General features: G+C 39.4%; 2 protein-coding genes across 2 annotated transcripts in view; one reads left to right on the forward strand and one right to left on the reverse strand.

The window, feature by feature from the left end:
* Positions 1-4,871: 4,871 nt before the first annotated feature.
* LOC134311484 (collagen alpha-1(XXVII) chain B-like) lies at positions 4,872-7,378 on the reverse strand. Its single transcript, XM_062993118.1, has 4 exons — positions 7,179-7,378; positions 6,299-6,463; positions 6,024-6,130; positions 4,872-5,786 (listed from the first exon to the last, which is right to left on the reverse strand). The coding sequence occupies exons 2-4, from the start codon at positions 6,378-6,380 to the stop codon at positions 5,592-5,594; spliced, it is 384 nt and encodes a 127-aa protein (XP_062849188.1). The 5' UTR covers positions 6,381-6,463; positions 7,179-7,378; the 3' UTR covers positions 4,872-5,591.
* Positions 7,379-15,006: 7,628 nt separating this feature from the next.
* The window catches only part of nsmaf (neutral sphingomyelinase (N-SMase) activation associated factor), a 28,085-nt gene continuing 17,519 nt past the window's right edge, over positions 15,007-25,572 (forward strand). Inside the window, exons 1-9 of the mRNA XM_062993119.1 lie at positions 15,007-15,161; positions 16,506-16,586; positions 21,339-21,417; positions 21,505-21,569; positions 23,131-23,167; positions 23,340-23,390; positions 24,558-24,629; positions 24,715-24,762; positions 24,858-24,910. Of these exons, the coding sequence (XP_062849189.1) occupies positions 15,124-15,161; positions 16,506-16,586; positions 21,339-21,417; positions 21,505-21,569; positions 23,131-23,167; positions 23,340-23,390; positions 24,558-24,629; positions 24,715-24,762; positions 24,858-24,910 (524 nt within the window). The 5' untranslated portion in view covers positions 15,007-15,123. The remainder of the gene's footprint in view (positions 15,162-16,505; positions 16,587-21,338; positions 21,418-21,504; positions 21,570-23,130; positions 23,168-23,339; positions 23,391-24,557; positions 24,630-24,714; positions 24,763-24,857; positions 24,911-25,572) is intronic.

Consider the following 25,572-nt stretch of genomic DNA (forward strand, 5'->3'; position numbering starts at 1 on the left):
GGCTTATACCGCAAGTGGGAGGGGCTTATACAAAAAGTGGGTGGTACAACTCAAAACGGGTGTTTCAAAACTGTCTGTGTGTGATCATAAAATAAACAAGGTAAAAAATTTTATTTGAGACCACATACAATGTGTCCTACAAGGGGGAAAATGTCTGCATACATATAGGCTACTACTCCCTTTTTATAAAAAGATTTTTGTATTTTTATTTTTAACAGTTTATTTAACATTGTTACATAAAATGCACCAGATGTATTGTATAAGAGGCTTCTAGCATAAGCTCATTTGCAACCCCAGTCCCTGCTTAGGCTTTTATAACAAAAAAGTACAAAATGTAAATACATAAAATACATAAAACAACATACTGATTTGAGCAATTACATTTATGATGAGTCCATCTTTATATCTGTTTATCAACTAATACTTAGAGTGTTCACAGGTTGGATTCTGTTTAAACCATTGCTTTAAATTTATATTAAAAACTTTTAATTCATTTTGGGTTTTAATTTCTGAAGGTAATATATTCCATAATCGTACACCTTTAACTGTAAAAGGTGACTGACCAAAAGATGTTCTATAGACTGGCATTCTACAGTTGCCACTTACTTCTCCCCTGGTTGTCACTCCTTTGTTTTCCTGCTTTGTAATGAACTGGCACAATATTTTTGGTGCAAGATTATTTACGCACTTAAAGACAAGCTTTAGGATAGAGAACTTTATACAGTTATCAAATCTCAGCAAGTTGTATCTTTTTAGAATTTCACAATGATGCCATCTCATTGATTTCTGATCCATCACTTTTAATGCCTGTTTATGTAATGACATTATAGGTTTAATTGTTGTTTGAGAAGCTTGACCCCATACAGTTGCACAATATGACATATGAGATAGAATCATAGCATGCACATACATCTTTGCAGCCTTCAGTGAAATGCAAGGTCTTATCATTCGAAAGCAGTTTAAGTTTTAATAGTTTTGGATAATTTCTTTATGTGAGTATCAAATTTTAATTGAGAATCCAAAGTCACTCCTAAATATTTGAACTCACTAACTCACTAACTTTCTCAATTTCCTTTTCATTATCATATATCAAAAAATCTTTTTGTTGTTTTTGTCTTAAGGTGAAACACATCGATACAGTTTTAGTATGATTTAAAGACAAACAATTGTTATTAAGCCACTGAGAAACACTAGTCATTTGCCTATTTAATATTTCTGCTGCTTTCTGTGGAGTCTTTGCCGATACATAAATTATTGTATCGTCAGCATACATTCGACACTGTGCCTTTGCATATTTCAGGCAAATCATTTATGTATTTTTTCAGTTAATATGGGTGGGGAGGAACCCATGGGAATTACCTGTAAATATATGGAAGTGTAACAGTGCACACTTGTTTTCTCTAATGAAAGCACAATGGACTCACTAATATCAAGTAGAGATATAATAATCTATTATTTATACAAAAGTTATATAATAATTTAACACACTACAATTAACTTATATCTGAAATGAACTATATGAAAGCATAATCATCAAAACCCTAGTCCAACTTAACCCTTAAGAGCCATTTTTTTTATTCAAACCATTTTGGCTGTGTTGAATAAATACAGCTAATATTTGCCAGAGGTTATTCATTATTAAGAGGAGTTGCTCAGATGGAAACTGGCCCTGATTGGCACAATTCACGGACACAAGCCTGAGCTTCCCCTCAGTTGCTCCAGGCAAGAGCAAGAGCGCTCTTCTCCTCCACCTTTGCTTTTATGAAGACCCACACACTGGTCAGTTATTCCTTGACTGGGCAAGGATGTGCTGCTCCTAAGCATGAAACACCGCACAAGGTGGGAGAAATGCCCCACACATCAAAAAGAGAGGGCATCTTCTATGCTCATCAGCTGCTGCAGGAATAGTAATTTATCTTACTTGCTGTCTCTCTCTCTCTCTCTCTCTCTCTCTCTCTCTCTCTCTCTCTCTCTCTCTCTCTCTCTCTCGCCCTACATATATTTTTACAGCAGTTTTTGGGAAGTAGTCATTTTTTGGCCTTGAGTGTGAGTTTTTCTTTTAATCTGACACTGCAAAAAAAAAAAAAAAAGCACCAAAATCAATGTTGCTGCCAATCATTTACCCATCTCAGGGCCTAATAACAGTAAGAATCAAATGCTCCTTGAAATGTATTTTATGGAAATTATTTTAGTTTTTTTTTTCAATAAAAAACAATGGTGCTATGTAACATACCAGCATTTAAAAGGTTAAAAAAGTAATATTTGATATGTATATTTCAGGCAGAAGTAGTTTTAAAAGTTTTATATTCATGCATAATATTTTTACAGCAGTTTTGCAAAGAGGCAATTTTTTGTCCTTAGGGACAAATGCATTAGAATATTAAAGACCTATTAAAGGTTAATTATTTGGGTTTTAGATTTACAAGAAGGGGGTTATAATGTTATTCCTGATTGGTGTATGCTATTAGTAATATTGTTTAGTAATACTTCTTATCCAAAATCAGAATGTAAATGCATTTTATTTAACTTGTACCTGTAACCTGTACCTGACAATGATATTTGAACAATAACAGGTAACACATACTATTTTAATTGTATTTTTATTATGTTTCCGATGTGAAAGTTGCATATTAAATAGTGGGTTAAGACCGGAAATTCATTGAACCCTACTCCTTTAGGACCCTGTCTTGCAAAGACGTTCTTTCGCTGATATCCGCCCACTTGCGGCACAAGCCCCTCCTACTTGCGGGTACCCGCCCACTTGCGGTATAAGCCCCTCCTACTCACGGTACTCCGGTCTGCAGAGATACATACTTGTGTTGAGTTGCGACACTCCTTGATCTCGCCGCCACGCGGTCACGTGGTTCATGTGCCCCTTCAATAGTTCCAAACAAATCCCGCGCTGTCATGTTCTCATATGGGACAGGCAGCAGTGACTGACATTATTTATTGTTTATTATTTAGCGTTTAATATTTCAATCTCAAGGGAGCTGGGAGCAGAGAAATGCTGGATATGACCCCAAGAACACCATCCCCACTGGGCATTTCTCTGCCTCCAAACACGGCGAGTGGAGTTGATGCCAAAGAGCTCAATTTTGGTCTCATCTGACCATATCACATTCTCCCAAGCTTTCTCTGAATCATTCAGGTGTTCATTGGCAAACTTCAGACGGGCCAGTACATGAGCCTTCTTGAGCAAAGCGAATTTGCGGGCACTGCAGGATCTCAATCCATTACAGCAAAGTGTGTTACTAATGGTTTTCTTGGTGACTGTGCTCCCAGCTCCCTTGAGATCATTGACAAGCTCCTCCCGTGTAATTCTGGACTGACCTCACCTTTCTCAGAATCATTCTTACCCCACCAGGTGAGATCTTGCATGGAGCTCCAGAGTGAGGGTGATTGACTGTGATCTTGTATTTCTTCCATTTTTGAATTATCGCACCAACAGTGGTCTCTTTCTCACCAAGCTTCTTGCTGATGGTCTTGTAGCCCATTCCAGCCTTGTGCAGGTCTACAATCTTGTCCCTGACGTCCTTTGATAGCTCTTTGGTCTTGCCCATGGTGGTCGAGAGATTTGAACGGAAGAAACTGATTCTGTGACAGGAGTCTTTTATACAGGGACAGGACTAATTTGTGTGCCTCATGGGCACATAACCGGTCTGTGGGGGTCAGAATTCTTGCTGGTTGGTAGGGGATCAAATACTTATTTCCCTTAATTAAATACAAATTAATTTATAACTTTTATTTAATGTTTTTTTTTGTTGATATTCTGTCTCTCTCTGTTAAAATAAACCTTCCATAAAAATTATAGACTGTTCAAGTCTTTGTAAGGGGGTAAACTTACAAAATCAGCAGGGGATCAAATACTTATTTCCCCCACTGTATATGTATATATACTGAATATATATATATATATATATACTGTATATATACTGTATACATATATAAAGAGGCGGTCGGAGTCAACTTGTTCGTGACTTCACGTGTTTAACAGATCAGGGACTGTTGGCCCTCGGGCCCTTTCACATTTTCTAATCTGGCCCTCCTAGAAAAAAGTTTGGACACCACTGCCATAGGCCTTTTGACATACAAATGTAATATGGAATGAATGACACTGCCCTATTTGATGAGCATGTTCTTTGTCATTGTGACACTGAACACACATGAGCAAAACATTATCAATCCTGTGCCAATGCTCACCTTGCCTATAATCAATACATCAGTGTTTATTTATTGTTATGGAAATAAATGCTGGTACTGTCATTTGTATTACCGTGTTTATTTGCTTTTGACATGAATTACATTACAGTAAAAAAAATAACACTATTATGCAACTTAGATTTAGGAATAACACTAAGGGCAAACATTATACCAGAGATAATTTACTCTAAACTGCATTTAGTATTATGTTACTCTGAAGAGCAGGATTAAACCAGTGTTAACACTTTGAGTGGAACCAAAAATATTCAAGTTTTGAGTTATTTCAACTAAAAGTAGAGATCCTGCATATCTATGTTTATTACTACAGAAATTCAGGCTTGTAGTAAATCTAGGATGTATTACAGTAACAATAAGGACAAAGCACTAACACATCAAAACATTCTCAATCACACATAGGGGTAACAGCTGCTATGGGTTTTATTTATTTTTGTAGTTTGTAAGAGGAAATCAAATCACCTATATGGACATTGAACCTTAGTCCCTGGTGCCCTCAGTATCTGGTGCCCTTAGTACCCACAGGAATAGAATTCTTTTTTTCAGTATTAAACATTGTAGCTTAGTTTGTGTCAAAGGCAATTCTGGTGGCATTCAGACTAAGTTATGTTTAAAAAAAAAAAAGGAACAAATATTGTAGAAAATACGTGGACAATTTTTATTTTTCAGTTTATACAAAAATATTTCCTTTAGTACAACACACTTCATGTATAGACATTTGTTAAATGTAAGTACAAACTGGCATTGACTGGCAGCTCAACCACAGGAGACACATTATTGTATATTTTAAAAGCTCCCAAAAGCATCATAAATCATGATTGGAGGTTGACACTTTCAAGTGTAAATAAATCCACCTCCATCAATGTGAACTAAACCTGATGTGATACACTTTGGTGTGTGTATTTAAACATTTTAAAATCCACCAAGTATGTTAACAAGAACTACAGATCATATTCACACACATGGACACAGTCGTGCATTAAACCTGAAAACACCCATACCAGTGACAGTAAACCTTCATTCCTTTCAAACGTCAAATATACAATTTATTTTTACATAACGAGATCTCACATCGCAAATATACAAATAGCTATAAATACAAAACAATACAAAATAAGTACTGTAAATGCAAATCCATGTTCAACTTCCATTTCCTCTCACACTAAAACAGAAAATCTTGTGCAGACAGCATCAATAAGAAAAAAAATTATTGGTCTGTCAACCAATCCTCAACAAAGTCAAATGAGAAAAAAAGCTGTTAGTCACCAGAGCTTCTAGCAATAAGAGTCTTGGTTTTTTTTTTTCTCGAAAAATGCTCTGTGGTTCCTTCATGAAGAATCTGCAGTCCAAGTCTGAGCAGTACGAGATGAAACATTCTAAGAAAATAAGCTGTAGTTCTCATGTCCATTTCTCTTTTGACTGTGCTTTAAAGAAAGCACAGGTCCATCCTTTAGGTGATAATTAGAGCCAGGTTTCTTGCTTGGGAGGTTCACAACATCCACTATTGGAAGCAGGGTAGGATCGTCCGTCTGGAAAAGGAACTGGGTCCGATGCCACCGGCCATCTGTAATCTGAGAGAAAAGTGGAGGTAAGTTTTAGAAATAGGCAGATTTTTGTTTGCACTTTTACTTTTTTTTTTTCATCTTATTTACAGTCAGAGATGTACACAGGGCGTTTCTTGGTATGATCGCAAGGATGTCAATACTCAACATTTTTTCTATCTGTGTTAATAGAGAGAATAGCACAAACACACATGTTGAAGGCAAACTGACATTACTGTTGAGGTGGACACATTTTATTTAGCTTACTTTGGATGTAGTGATGGGTCTCAGGCAGGTCTGTCCTCCTGTAAAGTTGCAGGTGACTTCAATTCTATCAGAGGTGCAGCCCAGATTCGAGTCAATCCAATACGAGCCTTTTAAGTTACATACAAAAAGATTGAGAGATAGTAAATTTTTTACATTAACAGCCTTTAAACGTAATGAAATTATTATGCAGCTGTACATATCCTGATTTATGAAATTTACTGGAGTTGAAGGTGTAACTTTATGCCATTAATAAAATGTATGCTGTAATTTCTCACCATGGTTTAACCTGTGCTCACAGTCCAGCAGGTCCCAGCACATTCTAGCTGGGCTCTCCTGTGTGCCCAGGGGGTTCTTCATGCTGTAAGATTACTGAAGTAGTGAAGGGTCTTAAAGATCTCTGTTCCCTGGTCCAGCATAGGAAGGTCCGTGACTGTGTACGACTACATACAAGAAATACATCTAAAAAAATTATTTGTAATTTACTTTATACATATGCAGGGCAAATTGACTGGTTCAGTATGCCAAAAACACCTTAACACAGTACTAACTGGTCGTCACTCAGAACAAGAGGAGAGATTTTAATACACTATAATACAGTAGTACAGTACAATGTAATGCAGCAGTTACGTCCAGGTCTAGCTTGTGTCTGTGAGATACACATTTTAAATAACATATACTGCCATCTAGTGAGCATCCCAGCTTTTTTTTTTTTTAGCAACGCAATGGCAAAGACACATTCTGCACTAGTTTGAGAGTAATCTGCCTGCAATCCAGACCTGATTTTCATTAAAAACGTGTGCTGCATGATAAAGAAAAATATACAACAGAGATGCCAGACATCTCTGAACAATGGGGATGGGATGGTTTAGTGGTACACTAAAAAAATGCTTGGCTGAAAACAACTTAACTTGGTTTATTTTATGTTTTAACAAGCCAACGGTAAGGTTCTTTTTACCCAATGCTGGGTTAATTTCACCATGAAATGTTGAGTTGTTTACACCAATGCATTGTTACTGATATAAAAATAATTATACTAATACTGCTATTACTACTTCTAGCAAAAACAATAATAAGAAGTCAGCACATGTTTTGAGTTCTTATTTTATTATTAAATGTATATGGATACACACAAACAACTAATTTTAAATAAGTTACCATTTTCAGAGTTACATGGATTTCTTTGATTGCAGCCCACGTATTATTTGTACATGCTTGAATAAGAGACGCTGCTGCAAAGGACAATACAAACAGGAATGGATTCCTCTGTTCCTATTGCAGCAAATACTGCACCATGTTGGTTCCAGACTGTTTAAAAAAAAAAAAAGTAGCAAAGACATAACAAAAAACTATGGTTACAAACATTGGAAATAAATAAAAATGCTCACAAACATTTCCCTGAGGTAAATTCTAATCTCCGCTGTAGCCAAGTAAGCTAACATTAACTAGCTAGCTTCTAAAATCGATGTCAGCTTTCAATATACTGGCCACATACTAACCTATTACAATGAAACCAACACAGCTAGATTTTCACATTTTAAGGTTAACTAGCCAGTAGACGGACAGGCAGCAAGCTACAATTTCAAACATCAAAAGCGTGTACTGCACGTTACATCCATCATGTCAATGCTAAATAGTCTGGGCAGAAAATTTTACTTACAAGTGACAGTGAACTTGACAAGGGGACCCTGGAGACAAAACAAGCCAGTTAAGCAATTGCAGATTAAATCCTATTAACCATTCACCAAACATTGAGAAGCCATTATGTGTTCAGACATGCTCAGTGTCATTTAAAAGCTTAATAGCTTCTGAGTTTGATCTACAATTAATGTATGCACTACTAAAAGGAGGCACACTGAACCCTCTCAGCATGCTTGCATAAGTTCATTAGAACAAACACGGGGGGGGGAGCTTGCATGGAAACTTGGGTCCAAGCACAGGGTCAGCAATTGTATGGCACCCCTGGAGCAGACAGCAGTTTGTTTTTTAACGGGGCGGGTTGCTAGCCCTGCGCCCACCCTCCTCCTTTCTCATCCGGGCTTGGGACCGGCAATGGCGGAGTTATAAACGTGTGCGCATATATAATACACCCATATATATAAATACACACATTTAGACATACAGTGTATCACAAAAGTGAGTACACCCCTCACATTTCTGCAGATATTTCAGTATATCTTTTCATGGGACAACACTGACAAAATGACACTTTGACACAATAAATTTATTCTTCCCTCAAAATAACTCAATATACAGCCATTAATGTCTAAACCACCGGCAACAAAAGTGAGTACACCCCTTAGTGAAAGTTCCTGAAGTGTCAATATTTTGTGTGGCCACCATTATTTTCTAGAACTGCCTTAACTCTCCTGGGCATGGAGTTTACCAGAGCTTCACAGGTTGCCACTGGAATGCTTTTCCACTCCTCCATGACGACATCACGGAGCTGGCGGATATTCGAGACTTTGCGCTCCTCCACCTTCCGCTTGAGGATGCCCCAAAGATGTTCTATTGGGTTTAGGTCTGGAGACATGCTTGGCCAGTCCATCACCTTTACCCTCAGCCTCTTCAATAAAGCAGTGGTCGTCTTGGAGGTGTGTTTGTGGTCATTATCATGCTGGAACACTGCCCTGCGACCCAGTTTCCGGAGGGAGGGGATCATGCTCTGCTTCAGTATTTCACAGTACATATTGGAGTTCATGTGTCCCTCAATGAAATGTAACTCCCCAACACCTGCTGCACTCATGCAGCCCCAGACCATGGCATTCCCACCACCATGCTTGACTGTAGGCATGACACACTTATCTTTGTACTCCTCACCTGATTGCCGCCACACATGCTTGAGACCATCTGAACCAAACAAATTAATCTTGGTCTCATCAGACCATAGGACATGGTTCCAGTAATCCATGTCCTTTGTTGACATGTCTTCAGCAAACTGTTTGCAGGCTTTCTTGTGTAGAGACTTCAGAAGAGGCTTCCTTCTGGGGTGACAGCCATGCAGACCAATTTGATGTAGTGTGCGGCGTATGGTCTGAGCACTGACAGGCTGACCCCCCACCTTGTCAATCTCTGCAGCAATGCTGACAGCACTCCTGCGCCTATCTTTCAAAGACAGCAGTTGGATGTGACGCTGAGCACGTGCACTCAGCTTCTTTGGACGACCAACGCGAGGTCTGTTCTGAGTGGACCCTGCTCTTTTAAAACGCTGGATGATCTTGGCCACTGTGCTGCAGCTCAGTTTCAGGGTGTTGGCAATCTTCTTGTAGCCTTGGCCATCTTCATGTAGCGCAACAATTCGTCTTTTAAGATCCTCAGAGAGTTCTTTGCCATGAGGTGCCATGTTGGAACTTTCAGTGACCAGTATGAGAGAGTGTGAGAGCTGTACTACTAAATTGAACACACCTGCTCCCTATGCACACCTGAGACCTAGTAACACTAACGAGTCACATGACATTTTGGAGGGAAAATGACAAGCAGTGCTCAATTTGGACATTTAGGGGTGTAGTCTCTTAGGGGTGTACTCACTTTTGTTGCCGGTGGTTTAGACATTAATGGCTGTATATTGAGTTATTTTGAGGGAAGAATACATTTACACTGTTATATAAGCTGCACACAGACTACTTTTCATTGTGTCAGTGTCATTTTGTCAGTGTTGTCCCATGAAAAGATATACTTAAATATCTGCAGAAATGTGAGGGGTGTACTCTCTTTTGTGATACACTGTACATACAACATATAAATAAAAAAATACAAAAATACATAACTTACATGAAGAAATATGGACGGATACAAAATAAATATAAATCAAAACGTATATAGTAAAATAAATGAATTCAGACTTGCTTGCTCCTCAGCTTCTTCATCACAAGCTCCTCAGCTTCTTCATCACAAGCTCCTCAGCTTCATCAATACCTAGAGCTTAAGAACAGGGGAAGACAAAAAAAAACACAAAAACGACCCGAAGCCAAACTAACGGCTCCTAGAGTCATAATACAGAACATACAGAAACACATATGACCTAATGAAACAGATATACACAAAGAAATATATGGATGGATGGATACATAATATATATAGTAAAATAAATAAATTCAGATACAACATACTGCATTTACTCGCAAACTTGCTTGCTCCTCAGCTTCATGACGAGCTCCTCAGCTTCTTCATCACGAGCTCCTCAGCTTCTTCATAAGATAAGATAAGATATCCTTTATTAATCCCACAATGGGGAAATTTGCATCGTTAGAAATGGTAATACATTGGGAGAGTAGGAGATAAAAAAAAACTAGCAACCAGATTGTGCTCCCTGAGGAGCACACTGTGGTAACATGAAAAAAAGCCCCTAACAGCACACAAGCACATGTAAACATAAGAACATAACAGTCACACAACGAGCCACGGGTTTGGGGGTGAGGGGATAGGGAAGGTACCAGCTACGACAAGCAGCCTCAGCGATTTGCAGCCATACGCAGGCGCACACTGCAGACCCGTCCTGCCGTATTGGTGGGATCAAGCTAAGAGAGTGGAGACGTTGTTTTTGGGTTGGTAAAGTTCTGACAGTCATTCGTGCAGCAAGAAAAAGTCTGTACAAAGTTCACGATGACATGGTTGTTGACAGCTCTTACTGCCCCGAATGAACCAGCCAGTGGAGGAAGGGTAGGGTACTTCGCAGCAGATCCTCTGGAGGGATTTTCTTATCACCAAGGTCGTTGATGATAACAGTGGGAGCCAAGAGCAGAAATGACATGTTGTTTAGTCTGAGCCCTAATACAAATTTAACAAGAACTCACGGAATTAATGCGTCTCTGATCCGTCTCATTTCGCAAAGCCGTTAGTTTCTCCAAAATGGAATCCATGTTGCGATTAATAACCACAGTCTGAGTTCCAACAGCTCTACCCACCATATCAATCAAATTGGGCAGTTCCTTGGGACCATTGACAACTGACCCAACTTTTAATTTCCCGATACAGCAGGGCTAAGCCTAAACCAATCAGCAGAAACCCCACAATTAAAGTTCCGAATAGGTAAACATCCTCTACGTCCTCCAACGAAAGAGGTGCCAGGCACACGACTCTCCACTTCCCCCACGAGTCAGTCGCGTATCCTGCCATCTGCGTTCCATCGGGGCATGTGGGTTCCCCCGAACCCGAACTTCTCGATGAGAAGATGGTGTCAATAGCATTCAGAGACCATTTAACCAATTCCATAATTTGTTTTTTGAGGAGCTGTGCTGAGAAAATCTCTGTAGAGTAGAGTAGACGAGACAAGACGATACAGGAGAAGCCAAGCAGGAGAGATAAGGGAGGAGGGAAAATGCAACCGCCTTCCACGAGAGCAAGAGCAGAAAACGAGCTAAAACGAGCTTCATCACGAGCTCCTCAGCTTCTTCATCACGAGCTCCTCAGCTTCTTCATCACGAGCTCCTCAGCTTCTTCATCACGAGCTCCTCAGCTTCTTCATCACGAGCTCCTCAGCTTCTTCATCACAAGCTCCTCTGCTTCTTCATCACGAGCTCCTCAGCTTCTTCATCACGAGCTCCTCAGCTTCTTCATCACGATCGCCTCAGCTTCTTCACGACGAGCTCCACAGCTTCTTCACGACGAGCTCCTCAGCTTCATCACGAGCTCCTCAGCTTCTTCATCACGAGCTCCTCAGCTTCTTCATCACGAGCTCCTCAGCTTCTTCATCACGAGCTCCTCAGCTTCTTCATCACGAGCTCCTCAGCTTCATCAATACCTAGAGCTTAACAGGGGGACAAGAAAAAACCCCACAAACGACCCGAAGCCAAACTAACGGCTCCTAGAGTCATAATACAGAACACACAAAAACACATATGACCTAATGAAACAGATACACAAAGAAATATATGGATGGATGGATACATAATATATATAGTAAAATAAATAAATTCAGATACAACATACTGCATTTACTCGCAAACTTGCTTGCTCCTCAGCTTCATCACGAGCTCCTCAGCTTCTTCATCACGAGCGCCTCAGCTTCTTCATCACGAGCTCCTCAGCTTCATCACGAGCTCCTCAGCTTCATCACGAGCTCCTCAGCTTCTTCATCACGATCGCCTCAGCTTCTTCATCACGATCGCCTCAGCTTCTTCATCACAAGCTCCTCACCTTCATCACAAGCTTCTCAACTTCTGTGGCAGGGTTGGTCCTGGCAAACAGATAACACTGAAAAAGAACTCACATAGTAGCAACTATGCAATTACATAAGAAGATGTGTTGGTGTGGGCAGCTGACGACCCTGAACATGTATACAGTAAAATATGTCTATGTATTAGCCTTACATTTGTGTTATTCTTCTTTTTGTTTAACCAGATGCATGCCAAACTTTATTTAGACTGATGCTAGTTCTAAAACAACATTTAAGTGTGAGCAACAATTGGCTCAGATTGGGGACAGTCCACACGCAATTTCTGTAACCGCTGCCATTGAGTCGCAAATGTTTTTTTTTTTTTTTTTAATGAACTTTATTGAATACATCAATCACAGCCAAGATGTAACATGCACAATGAAAATTAGACAATTATTAACTAAAAATTGCTCGAGGTTATACAAACCGAATTCCAAAAAAGTTGGGACACTAAACAAATTGTGAATAAAAACTGAATGCAATGATGTTGAGGTGCCAACATCTAATATTTTATTCAGAATAGAACACAAATCACAGATCAAAAGTTTAAACTGAGAGAATGTATCATTTTAAGGGAAAAATATGTTGTTTCAAAATTTCATGGCATCAACAAATCCCAAAAAAGTTGGGACAAGGCCATTTTTACCACTGTGTGGCATCCCCCCTTCTTCTTACAACACTCAACAGACGTCTGGGGACAGAGGAGACCAGTTTCTCAAGTTTAGAAATAGGAATGCTCTCCCATTCATGTCTAATACAGGCCTCTAACTGTTCAATCGTCTTGGGCCTTCTTTGTCGCACCTTCCTCTTTATGATGCGCCAAATGTTCTCTATAAGTGAAAGATCTGGACTGCAGGCTGGCCATTTCAGTACCCGGATCCTTCTCCTACGTAGCCATGATGTTGTGATTGCTGCAGAATGTGGTCTGGCATTATCTTGTTGAAAAATGCAGGGTCTTCCCTGAAAGAGATGACGTCTAGATGGGAGCATATGTTGTTCTAGAACCTGAACATAGTTCTCTGCATTAATGGTGCCTTTCCAGACATGCAAGCTGCCCATGCCACAAGCACTCATGCAACCCCATACCATCAGTGATGCAGGCTTCTGAACGGAGCGTTGATAACAACTTGGGTTATCCTTGTCCCCTCTGGTCCGGATGACATGGCGTCCCAGTGTTCCATAAAGAACTTCAAATCGTGACTCATCTGACCACAGAACAGTCTTCCATTTTGCCACACTCCATTTTAAATAACCCCTGGCCCAGTGCAAACATCTGAGCTTGTGGAGCTTGCTTAGAAATGGCTTCCTCTTTGCACTGTAGAGTTTCAGCTGGCAACGGCGGATGGCACGGTGGATTGTGTTCACTGACAATGCTTTCTGGAAGTATTCCTGAGCCCATTCTGTTATTTCCTTGACAGTGGCATTCCTGTTTGAGGTGCAGTGACGTTTAAGGGCCCGGAGATCACGAGCATCCAGTAGAGTTTTACGGCCTTGACCCTTACGCACAGCGATTGTTCCAGATTCTCTGAATCTTTTGATGATGTTATGCACGGTTGATGATGATAACTTAAAAGTCTTTGCTATTTTACGCTGGGTAACACCATTCTGGTATTGCTGCACTATCTTTTTGCGCAACAATGGTGGAATTGGTGATCCTCTTACCATCTTGGCTTCTGAGAGACACTGACACTCTGAGAAGCTCTTTTTATACCCAATCATGTTGTCAATTGACCTAATTAGTGTTAATTGGTCTTCCAGCTGTTCGTTATATGCTCAATTTCCTTTTTCCAGCCACTTATTGCTACTTGTCCCAACTGTTTTGGGATTTGTTGACACTGTGAAATTTTGAATCAACATATTTTTCCTTTAAAATGTTACATTTACTCAGATTAAACTTTTGATCTGTCATCTATGTTCTATTACGAATAAAATATTGACATTTGCCATCTCCTCATCATTGCATTCAGTTTTTATTCACAATTTGTTTAGTGTCCCAACTTTTTTGGAATCCGCTTTGTAGAAATAGAAGTGAAATAAGCTATAAATAAAATTAGCTAAAGCAGGAGTTTATAGATAATACCATTTAATGATTTTTTTAAAAAACCTTAAGGGATAGAGAAACTTTTTTTACAGAGTTTTAACGTATTAATGTACGATATAAAAGATGCCTTAAAAGTGTTGAAATTTGGTCTATTATTCATAAATTTACAACAATGAATGTGATATTTGGATAATATTAAGAGAAGGTTGACAATATAAGTCTCATCTGAATTCAATATGTCACTTTTAGTTATTCCAAACAGAATAAATTCAGTTTTCAATTGAAAGTTACAGCTAATTTTTCTATTAATAAAATTATTTAAATCAGTCCAAAAATTTGAGCAAAATGAGCAATCCCAAAATAAGTGAGTAAGGGATGCTTCATATTTGTGACAAAATAAACATTCAGTATTTGTATCTTTTTTATTGATTGGGTAACATCTATGCAGAATCCTTAGAGTTACTTCCCTTACCTTACTTGTGATAAAAAATTATTTGGTAAAAGCCATGTTGTTTTCCAATCTATATCATAATATAAGTTATTCCAAAAGAATACTGCAGCTGGTTTAGATATTATATTCCTTTGAACAATGTTCCTAATACGTCGGTTAGTAGTTTTATCAAATTGAGTCGCATAAGTGAATCGACTCTAACGCTCAACTAAAAGTGTCGACTCAAAGAATTGACTCCTACTGACACGTGCCTTGCGCGATCGCGGCGAAATGCGCGTGCGCGTCTGTGTGCTGACATACGCGTCACAGAACGGAGAAAGGGAAAGAAAACAAAGCTGTTAAAGGTTGGATCAGTATTGTGTTATGAACTGTAATGCACAGGCATGATATTCAGCTAGATCTTTCAGTTTAGTCTTTGTTAAAGTAATTCTGCGTCCAGGACTGAATCAGATGCACAATGGCTTTTATCAGAAGAAAGGAACGCTCTAAAGAGAGGTAACTACTTTACTGTGTGTGTGTGTGTGTTGGGTTTACCTTGATTGATCACAGTCAGAGTGTATTTGTGTATGTGTGGGAATATGGTCTGATTGTAAAGTTACTATACAATAGAGCTGTATGTGGTCCAAGTGCTTCCTGTATGTCATGACACTCGCTAGAGCTGCATCACATGTTTACAGGCCGAATAAGATAAACTGCTCTGTCCAGAGTCCAACTTAGCCCAAATTATACAGTAAATGTACTTAAAATGTTCTGTGTCTCTAAGTCATTTTATGTTTACTAGGCTAATTTGACTATGTTCGCTGCATACAAGCCTTTTCTCAGCATTTGTTTTCATTTTTAGATAACAGAGCTGCGTAAAAGTCAGTCATTAAAGTTGTTTTTAGCATTTAGTTTTGAATTACAAACTATGGGAAAGCAAGTTTGTTTTTATTTAGTTCAGTTTCAGTACATACAGCTCTGGAAAAAATAATATCACTGCTAAATGTTCAAGTTACATAGTTGTTTGATGACTTGTGGCATCACACCTTCCTCTTGATCACATTCCAGAGCTTTTCAATGTGTTTCAGGTCTAAATATTATGCTGGTCTTGATTTGGTGGTTGTCCAAACACACCTAGATCGGCCTGTCTGTGTGACATTTGCTGAAATAACCAATCCTCAAAGTTGGGGAGTAATGTCAGAGCAAAAGCATGATGATCTTGATTCGTGCCTTTCACAAAGAAAATCTGCATGATTCAAGCCTTGCTAAAGCAGCCCCAGATCATCACGGATCCTTCCACCAAATTTTTTGTTTTGAACCATCTTCACTGTTTGTTTTATTCCAGCTGCCATTTGTCATTTTTTTAGTAGGTCACTTTTGAAAATGAATTCAAATTACATTTTTGACCAACAGCGTTAATCAAACAGTGGGGCAAGCCGTAGCCGAGTGGTTAAGGTACAGGACTAGTAATCAAAATGTCACTGGTTCAAGCCCCACCACTGCCAGGTTGCTGCTGTTGGGCCCTTGAGCAAGGCCCTTAACCCTCAATTGCTCAGACTGTATAATGTAACTGTAATGTAAGTTGCTTTGGATAAAGGCGTCTGCTAAATGCCGAAAATGTAAATGTAAAATAATTGGTTAACCATTTACTCGTTGACTATCCTAATGTCAATGTATTTAGGTAATAAAGAGGTCCTCGATATCTAGGTATGTGCTGTGTAAAAGCAGTACATGTACGTTAATAGGTAAAAGGTGTATACTAAAATATGTATGCGGGGACTGTGTAGAGCTCAACATCTGGCAGCTAAAGTAATGTCTATAAATTGAAAGTGTTACAATATATTTCTCTTTTTTTTTTAGGTTCTCATTGTTGTTGCTGGATCTTGAGGAATACTACTTTGAACAACATACTGCATATCGTATGACTGCACTTCCAGACAGGTGAGCTTTGTATAAGATGTGTGATAGGCTGGCAGCAATAAGCAAGAACATTATGTAAATGTCAAGCTACTGTTAAACTCAGCAGTATGTAATAATGTTTTTTATAGCTGAACATGTGCTCCTATTTTTAAATGGTGAGAAATTTCAGATCACAGTTCATCCATTTTCAAAAACATGATTTAATTTTTTTTGTGTGTGTGGCGAGTTCACCGCTAATTTTGCTGTCTGTGTCCACTCCAGTCCCTATTCTTTTCAGTCCCAAAGCACAGTTCTTTTTAAAGTCATCATTCGGAAGTCCGGTTCTTCTCAATTCAGCATTTCACCGTGATCGTATTACGTATGAGCTGTGTCTGCATTTGCTTAGCATACACTCACCACACACTTTATTAGAAACACCTGATCTGAATGTACATTTGTCTGCCAATTTATGAGCTACACCCAACATACATATGCACTGTCTGTATAAAGTATAAAGTTACTGACTGTCCATCTTTTTGCTTTGCACCGTCACCCTCTAACACAATCCCCACTGACCAGATGTTACTTGAGTAGTGGCTCATTTTCAGCATTGCAATGACCCTGTCATCGTCATGACATTGCGAAGTGTGTTGCACTGGTATAGTGTATCAGGTGCAGCAGTGTTATCTGAATTTTTTAACACATCAGTGTCAAAACTAGGAGGGGACTAATGCTTGAACTAAAATATAGAGCCAACAGCGTAATATGATCAGTAAGTGTCCACTGATAAAGGACTAAAGGCAAATGAACACACATTGTGCATAAACTGTATGCCCTACAATGTACCTACAATGTACACTTAAAAAAGGGTTCATATGTGTTCATAATAAAGAGGCCAGTAGGTGTAAACAGTATTAAGGAACCTCAACAGTGCTATGTCTGAAACACTCCTGCCAGAACAATGCATGGTCTTGTCATTACTTTGTTAGTGTCTGAGAGTGGTCAACTCAAATTCCATCTGGTCTGTGGGGTTCTATGGGGTCCCATTTCATTAATGGATGGATGGTGGGGTGGCAAAGTACGCAGATGATTATACAAACAGATGGGAATACAGTCAGTAATGGTATACCCAAACAGTATGTATGATCATAGATGTGGCTCATAAAATGGCCAGTGAATGTTTCTTATAAAGCTGTATTTAGTTACAATGAATTGCTTTGGTTGGTTTTTAAAGTGTGCTTTGCATCATTGTCCAATCATTTAAAACCTTGTCCAATTATCACCAAGGTTTAATTTCACCACAGAGGCCAGAACATTTTGCTTGTTCTCCCAGTGTCTGTGTGGGTTTCATCTGGGAGCTCCAGTTTCCTCTCACTCCCAGATGCTAAAGTTCTCCTAGATGTAAGCGTATGAGTGAATGTGTGTCTGTGTGTTTGCCCTGTGATGGACTATCGACCTGTCTAGGGTGTTTCCTGCCTTTCGGGGAGGGGAAACTGATTCTTACTGTTTCACAGTTTGCATTTACATTTATCGCATTAAGCAGATGCTTCTATCCAAAGCAACTTAATGTTGAGAGATGCCAGGAGAGCACGTCGCTGTTTACGCCTCTTTCGACATGTGTACAGCCCTCCTCTTCTCGTCCGTGCATTCTGCACAGGTGTCTCTTCTGCCAATCAGGGTCCTTACACAGCGTATGAAGACCCACCCACCCACCCACACATAGTCCGGCCCCCACTCTGCAGATACGGTGGCCAATTAGTATCTGCCGCAAGCACCGCCAACTATGCCCGCTAGATGGCGCCCAGCCGACCGGTGGCAACGCAATATCCCGCTGCGCCACCTAGGTGCCAACAAAATACATTTTTAGCAATTCAGGGTTATGGGGCTTGCTCAGGGGTCCAACAGTGTGCTGGAGCTTGAACCGGCCACCTTCTGATTACTAGTCCAGAATATTAACCACTAAGCTACCACAATATGATTTAATTCACCCTTAGCTTAATGAAACAATACCATTTTATAAACCTACTTCAGTCTTATGTTGGGTTTTAATCTTTTTTTAATCTCCAAATGTTGACTACTGACAGAACTTTTTTTTAACTACAATACATTTTATTCAAAACTGCATGTGAATGAACTGTCAATACTGTGTAGTGTTTTTAAGCTTGCTGCTTAGTGCCACAACCAGCAGAAAGCAGTTTTGACACGTTTTGTCCTCAAGTGAAAGTACTGAATGCTGCAAATCTCGCCTGAGAGCAAATCTTAATCTTGTGAAATCTATGTTGTGGTTGCCACTGACTCATTTGTCCCAGCTTTTTTCAGGTCATCCTTTAAGTCTTTTGCAGTAACAAGTTTGTTTGTTTTTTTATGGCTGTGCAGGCCTACTGCTGCACCATGAGTTTGGAACTTCTGGACAATACTCCAAATGCTTTCTTTTAGAATGTTTCAAGTCTTGGAAATCTCTTGGAAACCATCACCTTAAATTAAGGGTGATTATTGAGTTCAGTCATGTTGTAACCCAACATTAGGTCTTACAGACTAGCACTAGGTTTTAATATCAGCAATATTATTTAAGGGTCGAATAATTGTGACATGGCAGTATTAACAAAATATCATCAATCATTTTCTTGCCACACAATATCAAACACTGGCTCAGTCCGTCCCGTTTTCTTAGCTAGGTTTTATACCATCAGTACTTTAATTTAGCCAGCAAGTCTGACTAATAGTGACTAATAATCATGCAGACTTAAGTAACTGTGGGAAAATATTACTCTGCATTCACACTAGCAGGTGATGTGATGTTGCTCATGGTTTCTCTTTTGTACGGGGTAAGAGCGGCTGCTATAGTTAACTTTGTCTAGATGCTGACTAGACAATGCTTTTGACCAAAATTATAACACCTTTTCATGTTAGCTTGCATTAAAACTTTGTAGCTAAGGAACAAGCCGTAGCCTAGTGGTTAAGGCACAGGACTAGTAATCCAAAGGTTGCTGGTTCAAGCCCCACCACTGCTAAGTTGCTGCTGTTGGGCCCTTGAGCAAGGCCGTTAACTCTCAGTTGCTCAGACTGTATACTGTAACTGTAATGTAAGTTACTTTGGATAAAGATGTCTGCTAAATGCCGAAGATGTAAATGTAATGTAGAAAAACTTCAGTAGAAAAGTGTTTTATTTATATGTGCCAAGCAGCAGTAAAACCGAGCTAAATGTGGAAAGAAAACAATGCTCTTGGGACATTAATCACTGGGATTTGTTATTATACTGCATCATAGCTAAATTGTATAAAATGAAGGAAACAAAACAAAATAGTTTCCCTCTTTCACCCAATGTATTCCAATCCTATTGCAACCTTGGTCCTGCTGTTGTCCCTCCTCTTACAGCTAATCATGTGTCTGTGCAGGCACCCGGCCAGTGGATAGCACAGCTGACGGAAATCTTTATTTAAATGTCATAAGTTGCTCTGTCTCTGTATTGCTTGCCGCCATCACTGAGAAAATGGTTCGCACATACATAAAGGAAATGGCTGCTCACCTTTGATTTTGTCACACTTTTTGGTGTAGTTGCAGTATGAGGCTACGCTCTTTTGGTAGACCAGCCAGAAGAGATGTTCGATTAATTAAACTAAAGTGACTTTTGCTTGGACTGTTTGAAATATCAGGTTCTGCTGTGTGTGCTGTATATTATGTTCAATTTGTGGTATTACTCAAGATTAAGACTTGACTCAAGATTCAAAACACTACTAAAAAAAAGTGTGTCTAAACCCACAGTACTTTAGTAAACTGTTACACTTGACCATGATCTTTGGGGTGAAGCATCAGTATTTGAGCCAGAGTTCGACTCACACATGCAAAGAACCATCCATCTGGTATATACTGTACATTCATTTGTTATTTAAGAACTATGTCTTGCATACAGATGAAGTCTGTGGGTAGACCATTACTGTGTGTAGCCCAGATGTCACATTGTACACTTTGTCAACCTTTTAAAACTTATATATTAACCCCATGAAGCCAGATGAAGTTTGAATGGAGGACCATTTTCAGCACTGCAGTGACACTGCAGAAAACATAGCATGGTAGTGGGTTGTGTAGGTATGAGTGTAGGAGGTGCAGCAGTGTTGTTGGGATTTGTATACTTACTGGCCTTTTTTATTAGGAACACCTAACCTGTTAGTGCTGGTTGAGGAGTACAGTATAGAGAATAGAGCTTTTTTCATGCACAATGTTTTTTCATGTTGTTTAGTTTTGTGGAATGGGCTTTGAATACCTTGTTAGTGAATATGATTGACCACAGCTGCTGATTTAATCGGTGCCCATATAATTAGTGCTGGAGTCGCAAAGATTACAATAGGAACGTTTAGTAAGCCCTGTATAGATCTCAGAAAGCATATCGTAAAGTCATAAAAAACTTAAGGTCATCTGTACAAACAATTGTCCTTCAGGAAATAGTGCATGGAACAGTGGTCTGTTAGCTAAGGTCAGGAAACCTAACCTGATTAGTTGCAGTAATCTCAAATAAACAGAATTAGCTCAACATGGTTGCAATTACGCAATTAATGTCACAGGTGTGATTGAGAGAGTGTTTAATGTAATATCATAAGATGGATTGGTGTCCTTGTAGGTGTGTTTCTGGCCTTCTAACCACTGGTTCTGGGTAGTCTGAACCCACTGTGATGACGATTTAGATTAAGTAGAAACAGCAGCTGTCTATTTGTGTATCTGCTCTAATAAAACAATTTAATTCATCTTAAATGCTTAATATATCATTTGTCTTTGTTTCCTTTGTTGTCTTTTTTCCAGAAATGTTCGGGGGTCACTAAAAATTTGCTCTAAATCGATCATTTTTGAGCCAGATGACATGAATGAGCCTATTCTAAAGGTAAAACTATCATCATGCTTTCAGCTTCTAACCCTCTCATATTACAAGTCCTGGCAGAAATAATCTGACCGACTGCTTTCCTCACAGATCCCACTGAAAGACTGCAGACGGATAGAGGGAGTGGAGGAGAACGAGAGCAACCCTTTTAAAGAGTGAGACAGTCCATGCACATTTGCCAGAACTACAAATGCACTTTTAAATTAGATTCATGCTTAGAGTGAACTTTGCTGTTAACGTTTAGGCCCTGTAATGGGATCGTGCCTTGCTTCTGGAGCACCAGGTGTAGTTCCACACCTGCAAGAATTTGAAATTAACCCATTTCCAAAATTTGCAGGATATCCACAAACAAAAGTAATAATGGGTCAATAAAAGCAGTGGCCAAAAGAACAGGAACACACAGAGTAATAAATGAAATACAGCTGGCAAATCTGTGAGGAAGAAACCGTCATAAGTAGAAACACTTCCTTTTGGAGCAAAGTATCACTCAGTGAGTCAGTTAAAAGAAACTGATAGCCACGAGTGGCAAGGCAGGAGGACATAAATCTGTAACTGTGCCCAGCTGATCCCCATGGCAATCAAATAAGCTTTGAATTAGGCTGTTACGATTCTGCCTAGTGTGCTGTTTCAGGTTACTTTGAACATAAACCAAAAAAAAAAATAATGTGGCGCTCAGGTGGCACAGCGATCTAACACACCACTGCATAGTATGTGATCTCAGCAGAGGGAAGGGAGGGTATGTGTCTCATTTCACTGTGATATGGCAGTGATAGCTCAGTGGTTAAGGTACTGGACTAGTAAACAGAAGGTTGCCGGTTCAAGACCCGCCACCACCAAGTTGCCACTGTTGGGTCCCTGAGCAAGGCCCTTAACCCTCAACTGCTCATCGTGTTCAGATCATTGTGTAAGTCGCTTTGGATAAAAGCGTCTGCTAAATGCTGAAAATGAAAATGAAATGAAAATGATATGCGATTTCCGCCACTGGAGTGGTGGAGGGGGGTTCACTTGGAGCTTAGTGTGGCTCTGTCAGGGAACTCACCACTGGCCGGTGATAAGAAGCGGCCTCAGAATGGACACATGACCGAGGGGAGTGTAGTGATCTGGCTCTCCTCACAATTAGGAACTGGAAATGACTAGATTGGGAGATAAAAGTGAATAAATTCATAAGTGAAGAAAAAGCAAATAGTTTTTTATTCTATTTATGCGTATTCCCATTCTAGTTTAATTCAATCACCGTGGTTATACCTCTCCTCCAGTGCTGCTGACCCCTTCCTAACATTCACCCCCAGCAGCTTCATTTCACTTGTACGAGGCAGGTTCACACAGGGAGTGTGTAGAGTCACGCACTGCTCTCCTTTGTATCTTATCTCTGACACGTGCCATCGAGGCTGTAATTTTAGCAGTGATGAGAAACCCCTTCGGCCCTTCCACCCAGCAGATGTTAGTCAATCGTCTCTGCAGCAGACATTAGCCAATTATGTCTGTGTGTAGGTACTCGGATGGCCGATAGCAGAGCTGAGATTCAAACTCACATGCTTGAGATCTCAGCACTGGTGGGCTAGCATGTTTTACTGCTGCACTATTTGAACACCCTGATTTGATTAGGGCTAAAAAATGTTCTGATACTCTTGTCTTTTACATGTTTCCATATTTAGACATTACATGAATTTATTCTGAACTTTTCTTTCCCTTTTTCATTTCCTCATTCTTATGTAGAACAAAACCTGCATCTTTACTTGTGGAAACCAAGCAGGTGAGTGTGTGTGTGTGTGTGTGTGTGTGTGTACACAGAAAAAAACAAATAAAAGGGGCAGTTCAAATTTCTTTTGCAGCACTTATAAGTAAATGTAACATATGTTCACATGTTAATATAAGATATACTTAATATACTACATTTGTCTTTCTTCTTTTTACATCATTTTCAGGTTTATTTCATTAAGGAGGCGAATGTTGTTGCTCCATACAAATATGAAAGGGTAAGAGGATATTTTTGTTGTTGCCCTTTCTGATCGTCTCCTTTATTGCATACTTGTCAGGCTGAATGAGACATAATACACAACGGAAGCTTCTGTCCATTTATTTAAGGTGCTCTTTTAGTAAAGAGATCGGAACAGACGACATATACCAGATGTCGTATTGGGCACTCTCGCCTAACACATACACACCTGGTGAAGGGAGCTCACCAATATGTGACCACTGTAATACACAAATAACCACTGAACATTTATTAACAAAGTGCACAAAATATAACATAGAACGTCAAAGATACTACACATCTAGAACTAAACACAGAAAGGACACTAGACAAAGAACATGAATAAATAACCTGTATATAATCTAGGTACCTATCTTGCCATGAGAATGACCAATGTGTATTTAACATGGGTTAAACAACAAATAAATGAATGAATAAATAAATAAAACTTTTAGTAGACCTCCTAAAACACACAGCAGGAGGATTGGCTTCTCTTGTTTCTTTCATCCAATCCAGGCATGACCTATTTGAGCTTAGGTCATGACTGTCTCTGTGCTACCGCCACCCCCAACCCTGACTGAAGAGGGCCGAGGCTGTCACGTGCCCCCTCCAACATGTGTGCAGCTGCTGACCGCTTGTTTTTACCTACCATGGGTGTGGTCTCTCAGAGTGTAGTATTCGAGTGTAGTGATCAGCCGCTTTACGTGCAGGGTCCTCGACGTGTCGGCAGAGGCCGTACTTGCCCCAACGACAAGGAACCCTGTTTCAACTATTGTCCCACCCTCTACAGACGATGCCAATCTTGTGTCTGTGTTTGAAAGCAGTGCTAAGACTCAAACTTGAGAGCTCAAGATCTTAGCACTGGTGTGCTAGCGTGTTGTACAGTGACTACCAGGTTTCTACAAATTTCTACCAGGTTTAAGCAAACAACTGATGATATGCAGTGAAGTGCTTACTAAAATTAAATATGAATCAATAGAAAGACTTTCTGTAACATGTTTGTACCGCAGTGCTTTCTACATTGATAGATTCCCAACCCATGTTGTTTATCATCAAGTCTGTTTTTTTTTTAAAGAAACAGATAATCGTGATGTCTATTTCTGATTTCTGATTTAGCTTTTCATCCCACATGATCTGTTTACTCTTAATTTTAAATTCTGCTCACTAGGGTGAAAGAAACATCATGTTCCAACTGGAGATGCCTAGGAAAACTGAAGACGTCGTTCAGACATTGCTGCAGGTTTTCATTACAGTTCTTGCCGCTTTAGTATTTAATAAAGCATAATAGCAACTATTTGCCTGATCTGTTTCTTTACATTTTGCAGTTACACAGAGCGTCTTGTCTGGACAAGCTCGGTGACCAGACCGCCATGGTTTGTACACAAACATTTAGTCCTGTTGATTTTGCCAGTGATTGTTGCATATTTATTTATTCCTGTCCTAATTAATACATGTGTAATCTTTCTAGATTGCTGCTAACTTGCAGTCCAGGTTGGCTAGAACATCTTTCGATAAGAACAGGTGAGCAGTCATGTGTAATTAACGCTCGTGATTCAGATACTAATGAATTAATTGATGGTAAAATATCCATGTGCTTCAATCAACAACCAATGCGCTGATGTTGATGTTTGTGCACTAAACACTGTTGAATCAGAAATGGGCTCGTCATCTTACAATAATTTAAGCGCAAAATAAATGTAAAAGCTGATAAGTGGAAACACGGCGCAAGACAGAAATATCTTGGACAGGTCACCAATTGATCGCAGGACTTTGGCCACCCCCTCAGACATAGCCTATTATGTCTGTGTATACGCCCGGCCGATAGGATCTGCCAGGCACTCAGGTGACACAGCTGTGTAACAGACCGCTGCTCCACCCAAATGCCTGCTAAATAAACATACTTGTCGTAATGAGAAAAAGATGCAGCTGATATAATGAAGCATTACAGCAATGACAGCATTAGTGTAGCTATCACAGGTAACAATCAAAGAAATTAATTTAAAATTACTGTTTTAACCGACAGCATTAATCAATCAATGGCTTGCTTGATTTTTATCGTTAACCAGTTGATTATTAACATCTGTATCTTGAGCAGGGTAAAATATGGTAAGATAAAAAGACGTACAATTAAATGTCACTTTATGTTGCTTTGAATTAAAAATAATAATTCATTTTAAAAAAAC

Source organism: Trichomycterus rosablanca, chromosome 4 (genome assembly GCF_030014385.1).
Source record: "Trichomycterus rosablanca isolate fTriRos1 chromosome 4, fTriRos1.hap1, whole genome shotgun sequence".
NCBI classification, from domain to species: domain Eukaryota; kingdom Metazoa; phylum Chordata; class Actinopteri; order Siluriformes; family Trichomycteridae; genus Trichomycterus; species Trichomycterus rosablanca.

Coding starts and splice junctions, on each gene's coding strand:
- LOC134311484 (XM_062993118.1), bottom strand. CDS start 6,380: ATGAAGAACCCCCTGGGCACACAGGAGAGCCCAGCTAGAATGTGCTGG. Junction 6,131..6,298: donor TGAGCACAGGTTAAACCATG/GTGAGAAATTAC, acceptor GTAACTTAAAAG/GCTCGTATTGGATTGACTCG. Junction 5,787..6,023: donor GACCCATCACTACATCCAAA/GTAAGCTAAATA, acceptor CTTTTCTCTCAG/ATTACAGATGGCCGGTGGCA.